Source organism: Salvia splendens, chromosome 2, assembly GCF_004379255.2.
Source record: "Salvia splendens isolate huo1 chromosome 2, SspV2, whole genome shotgun sequence".
Taxonomy (NCBI): domain Eukaryota; kingdom Viridiplantae; phylum Streptophyta; class Magnoliopsida; order Lamiales; family Lamiaceae; genus Salvia; species Salvia splendens.
This window is the reverse complement of record NC_056033.1, coordinates 41407556-41416530: the sequence shown is the minus strand read 5'-3', so window position 1 is coordinate 41416530 and position 8975 is coordinate 41407556. Positions and strand designations below refer to the sequence as shown.

The window sequence follows — 8975 nt, the reverse complement described above, 5'->3', positions numbered from 1 at the left end:
TCTGAATTGATGTCCCTAGTCCTGGTAGTAGGCGCGCAAAGCGGACGTCAAAATGTCGGTGGCCGTGGCGCCGCTTTGGTAGCGCGCCTCTTCCGCCGAGTAGATGCCGCAGAATTTTTTGACCTGTCGGTCGACTCGGTCAAAGTGACAGCGGATCATTTTAACTGTGCGCTTGCGGGAGCGGTTCGGCTTTATTTGGTGGTAGACCTCGACAACCTTTTCCCAGAAACACTTCCGGGTTTGTTGATTCCCGACGATGGGATCGTACGAGACCGTGATCCAGGCGTTGTACACCGCCATCGTTTCGAGGTTGTTGTACGAATGTCGGCCAAGATCCTCTTCCTCTTCTTCCTCCTCGTCCTCGCCCGTCTGGGGTTGTACACTGCCTCGGCCACCTCCACCGCCTCGCCCACTTCCACCGCCTCGGCCTACTCCCGGCGTGGGATCAACTGGAAAATCCTCCCGGATCTGGGATAATCCCTGCGAAAACCGCGGGACGTTGGGACGAACATATGCATCAAGGTCAAAATTGGGTGGTTGGTACCCCCGGCGTCGCCGAACCCTGGGTCCCCGGCGTTGACGAACCTCCACCGCCCAATGTGTTGATCATGTTCTCCCAATCGCCGAATGAGTTGAGATCCCACCCGCCGGAGCCGGAGCCGCCATAGTTGCCCTCGCCGTCGCCGGACATCTTGAGTTGGGTTATGAAAATTTCAGCGAAAATTTGAGAGAAAATTTAGATGATAGGAACAATAGATGTGTAGTTGTGTGTAAATGAGGATGAGTTTAGGAGTATTTATAGAGTAAAAAATTTAATAAAAAACAAAAAAAATATAAAAAACAAAAAAACAAAAAAACGGTAATAATACCGTTACAAAAAAATTTTTTTTTATTTAAATTCGAATTTTTTTTTAAAAAAATATTTATTGCGTCAGCACGTGACGACGCCCACTCGCGGGCCGGCGAGTGGGCGTCACGCACGACGCCGGGCTGCGCCACGTCGCCTAGGCGCGTGGCGAGACAGCTCGTCTCGTGGCTCGCCGAGGCGAGACGCGCGACGAGACGGGACGAGATGGAGGCTGCAACGCGTCTCGCCGGGGTCTCGTCTCGCTGAGACGAGACGCGAGACGCCGGCGAGACCCGTTGTGGATGGTCTTATGCTCTATGCTCTTCACTTTAATTGAATATATATCATTTTCTTAAATCTCGTGATTAAAACAAATCGCGCTGTGACGGAGGGAGTACATCACATGCATACACGTTCAGCCATTATTGATGCAAGAGTCGTGAGGATCTGGTGGTGAGCTCGATTTCGCGCTAAGCGCCCTGCTAATTCCGTTGCAGAATTCGAAAGAGGTAAATTTGTTTTCATGAATTTTACTGATTTTTGCTGTGTGTGGTGATTTGCCAAGTAAATGCGGAGCTGGATTTTGCTTCGATTTCAGCTGGATTTGGTGATTCATTGTGGTTAGATCTGTGAGATTGAATGCGATCTGAGAGAATTTAGGGGTTTTGGAGACGTTAGATCTGATGATGGAGGTGGGATTTGAATGAATTCGAATTGCGGAACATGGGTGATGTTTTGTGCATTCAATGTGAATCTCAGGATCTGTGTTAAAGTTAAGAGTATAGATTCTTCTTGATTTGCTAATTGATTTAAGATAGTGTTGCTAGTGTGGAGGTTTAGATGGCGAGTGATTTGGTGATCTGATTTATGTGATAAATGCCTCTCATCACTAAGATTTGGAATATGTTTGATTTTTTTAGATTCTGTTCCATTTTCGCTTTTAATGTATCTCTAAATTGATCGAGCATGGATTCAAGGACTACTGTATATAAACATGTCTATCTTAATTTTATAGTAGAAAATTTGTGTCAATGGTTGTTTTCCTGACTCGGAAAGTTAAGTCATCTGAGATTTCTTTATGCTGGAACTGTTTGACACATTACAACTTTTTGATTAGGGTAAGTATTTGAATGAATTGTATAGTAACTGGCTTAAATCTTCTGACTGAAACGGTGCTGTGCAGGATATTTAGGGGGAGATCTTGGACTGGATGTGGTGGTTTCATTGCTACTTTATGGTTCTATCAGGGTAAATATCTACCCCTTGCGACACAAATAAGGAAAAAATAAAAAAAACAAGATGCCATCAACAAGCAAAGCTGATAAGAAGGCTGCAGTTGACACGGCTGCATGGATGTTCAATGTAGTCACTTCAGTTGGGATCATAATTGTCAACAAGGCACTAATGGCTACTTACGGCTTCAGCTTTGGTATAATTATAGTCATCTATCAGGAGCAATTATTTCCAATTTGAATTGTTTGGACTTAACTTGCACATTCATAATCAAAATTGAACTATTGCTTGAGGCATGTTCATTCATAAAATATTTGATGAAAACTCCTGTAGCATAATGCTAGATTGTATTATCAATTATAGACTCTGTGAACTCCTTGGGTGTAAAAGCGGACAGGCTTTCCTTCTTCCTACTAAACTTTATTAATACTCCTGCTCCAAAGGTGCTTTTGTCTCTAGTCTAGAAGTTTAGACACGATTATTCACCTTGATAAGTACAAAAAGGTTTTATATACACTTTATGAAGAGCCAAGTTATAAGCAGATAGCAACCATTTTTATCACTCTATATGGAAAATGCTTCTATTTTTCAATTTCCTTGTATTGTGGTTGGATTGTAATGCAAGTTACTTTTAAGGCCTGTTAACTAGTTCCCTGTGTGCAGCGACAACATTAACTGGTTTGCATTTTGCTACCACAACCTTGATGACGGTTGTTCTAAGATGGTTGGGTTACATTCAGCCTTCTCATCTACCATACTCGGAGCTTCTTAAATTTATCTTCTTCGCAAATTTCTCCATTGTCGGAATGAATGTCAGCTTAATGTGGAATTCAGTGGGATTCTACCAGGTATTAATTAATGAAATTTCTCCATGGCCATGCATGTTTTTCTATAAGATGTTTGAATACACCCGGACCAATTCTATAGTTGAAAATAAATTTGATGCAAATTACTAAATTACTTTAAATCCATTTCTTGATTCTGGCTGTAATTGACACTTGTTACTGGTGGCGCTTTGGTGATTTTGGTACATTTGTTTTCATCTCATCATGAGGATGGTATTGATGTAGCTGTTGGGTTGTTTGGATCAAAGACATGGTGGCTGGCAGAGTAGCAGTGGTGATATGATGGTGGGGCTGTGGAGGTGAAAAGGGAGAGGAGATGAATTTGGGGTATTTAATTAATTTCTGTTAACATTATTTTTGAGTAACTAGTGGTTCGGGTGTATTCGTAGGTTGTGCAGGTGTTAATATCTGAACTCTTCATCCATCCTTAATGAAATATGAACAATTACTAGATCACTAATGGTTACTTTATGTCTTGCATACTTTCAGATTGCAAAACTGACTATGATACCTGTCTCCTGCTTGTTGGAAGTTGTGTTTGACAAGATCCGCTATTCGAGAGACACAAAGCTTAGCATCTTAATTGTTCTCCTGGGTGTTGCAGTCTGCACAGTTACTGATGTGAGTGTTAATCCCAAAGGATTTGCTGCTGCATTTGTTGCAGTCTGGAGTACAGCACTACAACAGTATGTAAGTTTCATTTTAATCCCAAAGTGGCTACTTACATGTACATGGTTTGTAAAATTGTCATTCATTCCAAATTTCCAACAGATATCTAATTTTCCTCTTAAATTGAGTTACATGTGGAATGAAGAATATATTCAAGTGCTGTAATATGCTTCCTGTTTAACAGAATGTCCATCTCTGGCTATTCCATTAACTATTTTGTGCTAATTTTGTATGCATTATTTGAAGACATTTATATGATTGTGGATTTGTATTTGCAGTATGTTCATTATCTTCAAAGAAAGTATTCCCTTACTTCCTTCAATCTACTGGGACACACGGCACCAGCCCAGGCAGGATCACTATTGTTGTTAGGCCCGTTTCTAGACTATTGGTTGACAAGCAAGAGAATCGATGAGTTTCAATTTCATTTTCCATCTCTAGTAAGTATTCCTACATCCGTGTGCAATTGTATATTTTTGGTTGCTGTCAATATTCCCATATCGTGGTATTATAACTTACTCATCAGTATCACTTCTCTGTGTATATTTTCCTCGGTTTGCATATTATGCTTATTACTGTTTTCTCTAGTAAGGGCTATGCGAAAATACTACACATTTTGTCTGATTTCAGTCACAGAGTTCTCAACTCGTATTCTGTGGTAACTTATCACATGATGACCTTCGCAAACTGAGGTGTCCATCGTTTACACATTCCGTTTCCCCTCCTCTGTACCAACTTGCCACGAAAACTCCTGTGTATCTGAATCTCTTCACGTCAGAGTGAAAGGCTGCAAATATTGCCAAACTAAGCCGCATACAATAACCTGTAATCTTTGGCTTTTCAGGCGTTCTTGATCCTGTCATGTACTATTGCAATAGGAACGAATCTCAGCCAGTTCATCTGCATAGGCAGATTTACTGCTGTTTCCTTCCAAGTCCTCGGCCACATGAAGACCATCCTTGTACTGATCCTGGGCTTCCTATTCTTCGGGAAAGAGGGTCTGAACATACAAGTGGTCGTTGGCATGATCATCGCTGTCATTGGGATGATCTGGTATGGCAACGCCTCATCAAAACCCGGTGGCAAAGAACGACGCAGCCACTCAATGTCCAGAAACAGTCAGCAAAAGCACGGAGGGTCGCCAGAATCCTCGGAAGCAGATGAAAAGGTGTAAAACTCTCCAACAGTTGACATTCTTAGCACATGAAAAAAGGTTAGCGCACACCACGATTCTTTAATGGTCTGACTCTAGATACAGTTGAAACTCCTAAATTGGTTATATTAGTAGAGTCTTCTCTCATACAAGAGCACAACTGAGGATTAAACAAGAACATGAAATTTTGTATTGCTGATAAAATACGTCTCTTCTATACCCCTACTCGTGTTAAAATCGCCCCTTATTCATCGGGTTTTTCAACCCGTGGTCATTATTTATACTGACATCAAATTCCTCATAATTTATACCGTCGTTTATATTTTTTTTAACTGGTGTTGTAAGGCCTGTGAGCGGTTTTGCCTATTGGTGTTGTGTATTTTGTTTATTTATGTAAAATTTGTATGAGTTTTACGTTGTACTAATGTGTAAGAAATAAGAACCAAGAGAGATTTTTGGCCTTTTCTTAGACTTCTTGATTGTTTTTTTAAAATATGGCGATATGTTGAGCTTGTTTTCGTAGTCTTCACCATTTTCACAAAAGGGTTCATTTTTTTGGGTAAATTATTTTGTTTATTTTATTAAACTATAAACAGTAATAATGGAATTGCTTTTTTCATCCAAACACATTTTCAAAACATTCCACTCTATTATGCATTAATTAATCAATTAATTGTTATATATCGTAAGGATTTTATTTGGTGCATGCCCCTTATTCATTTATTCCTGAATTGATATTTACAATTAAATAGTCAAATATATCTCAAATTATTAATTTTCCATTCTACCATGCTCTAATACCAAACTATGGAAAACTACCCTTACATCATCAAAGGACATATTTTTAAAACCTAAAATTTGCATAATTTTCGGATATTAGGTGAAGTATATTTATTTTTTAGGCTGTTTTCCGTCGGCGGCTTTCCGGCGTGGTGTTTGGCGGCCGGAAAGAGTTGGATCTGGATATATTTTCATATGTGCTATTAGTTGGGTTTATTTAATTACCCTTAGGCCTTTGGGCTTGGTTGGGGTGAGGGAAAGGATCTATTTTCAACCCATTTTTTATTTACCTGCTTTTACACGAAAGCCCAATATAAGTTTGCATCTTTTTAAATAGTAGTGGCATTTATTAAATGCTATCTGCAACTTAAAAGAATCTCACAAAATAAGAATATTACTACTATTCGTGTCCAGACATTTTAACGTGACAAATAGTGTCATTTGTGATTATTCATTTTAGATCATCTGTATAATTTCAACTATGAAGTAGTATAATTTATTTAAAATAGAAGAAAGTCTGTTTTCTGTGTGTTCAGTCACGAAAATATGCATAAACCTTTCCCCTCGATACAACACTAAATCTTCCTAGGGTCTCAAGTGATATTTAATTAGCATAAGTTTAGTGCTAAATCACATCACCCTAATAGAATATTATCATGCTTTCAAATTTCAAACCGTCCAAAGCTTGTCCACTAGCTAACCATTAACGCAATAACACTTAGAGAGGGCCCACCACATCTCTGGCTCCGACAACAACTTCGACGGCTCCTGCGATGCCATGTGGACATCCGATGGTCCCGTGCCGTATTTACCTTTTTATCAAATTAATACTATTTTTTTTAAATCTCACACATATATATATATATATATATATAGGGTTTTGATCTATGCAAAACCAAATTTAAATACAGAAACGCAAAACAGTGTCATGCCAAGCACATTTTTAGGTCATAGTTAGTTTATTTTTAGGTCATACTAACGAAGTATGACCTAAAATGATCTTAACATGACATTAAACTCAAATCTTATAATATGACATAAAACTGCTTAATTATGACCTTCCGTGTTTTGTGTTAATTATTGACCATTAGATCATCTAATCCTATGGCTGAGATTTGGGCTGCATTTCTGGATTTAAACACATACTTATTTTGATCATCTCCCTATATATATATATATATATATATATATATATATATATATATATACACAGAGGGATGTATTCATTTCCTTTTTGCATATTTTCTCCTTTTTCCTTCTTGATCTCAGCCCCACGATTTTGTCATCCGACGGTTAGATTAGTGCCACGTGTCATTTAATAATGCAGAATTTCCGTTGAATAATGCACACCGACTAATAATGCATCATTATAGTGTAATAATGCAGATTTTCAGTTGAATAATGCACACCGACTAATAATGCACCATTATAGTGTAATAATGCAGATCATCTGGACCGTTGATGAATGAGATCTAACGGCTCATATTAAGAAGAATAAAAGATCTAAGGGATGAATAGGAGAATAACGCTCCCCATATATATATATATATATAAAGAGACTCAAATCACAAACATATAATGTCGAACAAAGTCGAAGCATTTGTTAAAATAGGTGCAAAAAAACAAACACATGAAGAACGTCAAATCCACGTACACAATATCTAGCGATTAGTAATCAAAAGGTTATCAATAGCCATCTATCAAATTTGATAATAGGACTTACTTTCGCTGATTACTAATTAAATTTTCGACATTTCTATTATGGGTTAAATTTGGGCAGTCCATTGACCAATCTGCCCTTGATTTACAAATTTGAAACTTTCTTTTTTTTTTTAGTTTGAAAATTTTTATTATAGAAAAATATAATGACCCTTTATTCCATGACCCATTATTATTCTAGATTGGTTCCAATAAATAAAGATGATTCCTTTTTATGTTCTATTGATGTCAATATATTGTTGTAAAGTGTATAGTATGTCACTTTATTGGTGAAACGATAACTTAACAACTGTGACAGATGCCTTGTATAGATTGATAAAATGGAATAGTCGTATGTAGCTCAAAATACAAAATATACATTTCGTAAATTTATATGTATTTATTAAAATTATTTACATTTTATATGACTCCAATAAAACCATTATATTAAACACTTTATATGATTCTTTCTCTCAATTAGAATAGATAAATATATACTCTTATAGAATAAATAAGAATATATTTATTAAATAGTTTTGATATATCAATGATGAAATGTTTAAAACTGAAATCAAACACGACTTTTATTTCATTTGTTAATCCGTCGGTGTTATTTTTTCACTAGTATAGTGAAAAAATAAAATTGGTGATGTTCATTCTTAGTTTCTAACAATTTTATTTAATAAGTTTTAGTAGTGTAATACTTGAACATGGAATGATTTTTGCTGGAATTACAATTTTCCTTTAATTTAATTGTGCATATATGTCGAAGTTTGATTAAATAATTGAGTGTTGGTAACTCATTACGTGTTCAACTATATCATTAGGTGGTGCCTCCTCATTGCGTTATGGAAACTTCCAGAAACTAAGTTGACATGGACTTATTCTGTCACAAACATTATTATTGAATAATATTTCACTTTAGACATAATTATGAGATTGAATATTAGTTGAGATGTGTTGAACGTAACATATTTTTCATTGATTACGACTCATGATGTGCACACCTTTACTAATACCAAAAATCCTAAATTGGCCGATGCTAATGTAGAATCTCATGTTGCAAACTCGATTTAGTTAATAGTCCCCTTTGTTTGGCATTAAGACTCCATTTTATCTAATACATATTTTAAAAAGTATGGGTTGGAAAAGAATATATGAAATATGAATTCTATTTATATACCTAATGAAAAATTATGTAGAAAGAGAAAGAGCTATGGCCAAGAGAGTGGGCCCCACCAACCATGGCAAAGTTTTTTTTTTTTTTAAATTAAAGGAGGATCAACGATGGTTCTCCATCTACCCCCGAGATGACTCGGACTTCAGACCTAACGGTTAGGGGTGAAGCGTCTTACCACCGAGCTACGCTTCGTTGTCTGGTTGGGTTCAAATGAGTCAACTTGCCAGCGCCAGACCTCGCTAGTAAACTGTCACCCTTGTGCGTCTCTCCCAGGGATCGAATCCCCAAGTTGCGTCTCTCCCAGGGATCGAACTCGTGAGTTCCAGGATGGACGCGGTATCTAAGCGCCCTTTACTGCTAGGCCAACCATGGCAAAGTTGGGAGAAACGAAAATCAAATAATATCATAGCTGATTCATGAAGATATATAACTAGAATCACATTGAGCCACGTCTCGTTATAAATTGATTATTGTTATGTGGATTTCCAAAATCAAATGGAAATTTAAATAAAGATTCTTTATATCTAAAGCTTAATTCCTATTGGATGCAAAAATATTTAAGGCATGGCG

At 37.2% G+C, this 8975-nt stretch overlaps 1 protein-coding gene across 1 annotated transcript; it reads left to right on the top strand.

Annotated features, from left to right (window-relative positions):
• Positions 1 to 1223: 1223 nt before the first annotated feature.
• On the top strand, positions 1224 to 5208 carry LOC121766860 (UDP-rhamnose/UDP-galactose transporter 6-like). Its single transcript, XM_042163098.1, has 6 exons — positions 1224 to 1356; positions 2031 to 2276; positions 2744 to 2928; positions 3415 to 3615; positions 3873 to 4034; positions 4439 to 5208. Exons 2-6 carry the CDS (start codon positions 2147 to 2149, stop codon positions 4766 to 4768), a joined length of 1008 nt encoding a protein of 335 aa, XP_042019032.1. The 5' UTR covers positions 1224 to 1356; positions 2031 to 2146; the 3' UTR covers positions 4769 to 5208.
• The last annotated feature ends 3767 nt before the right edge of the window (positions 5209 to 8975 follow it).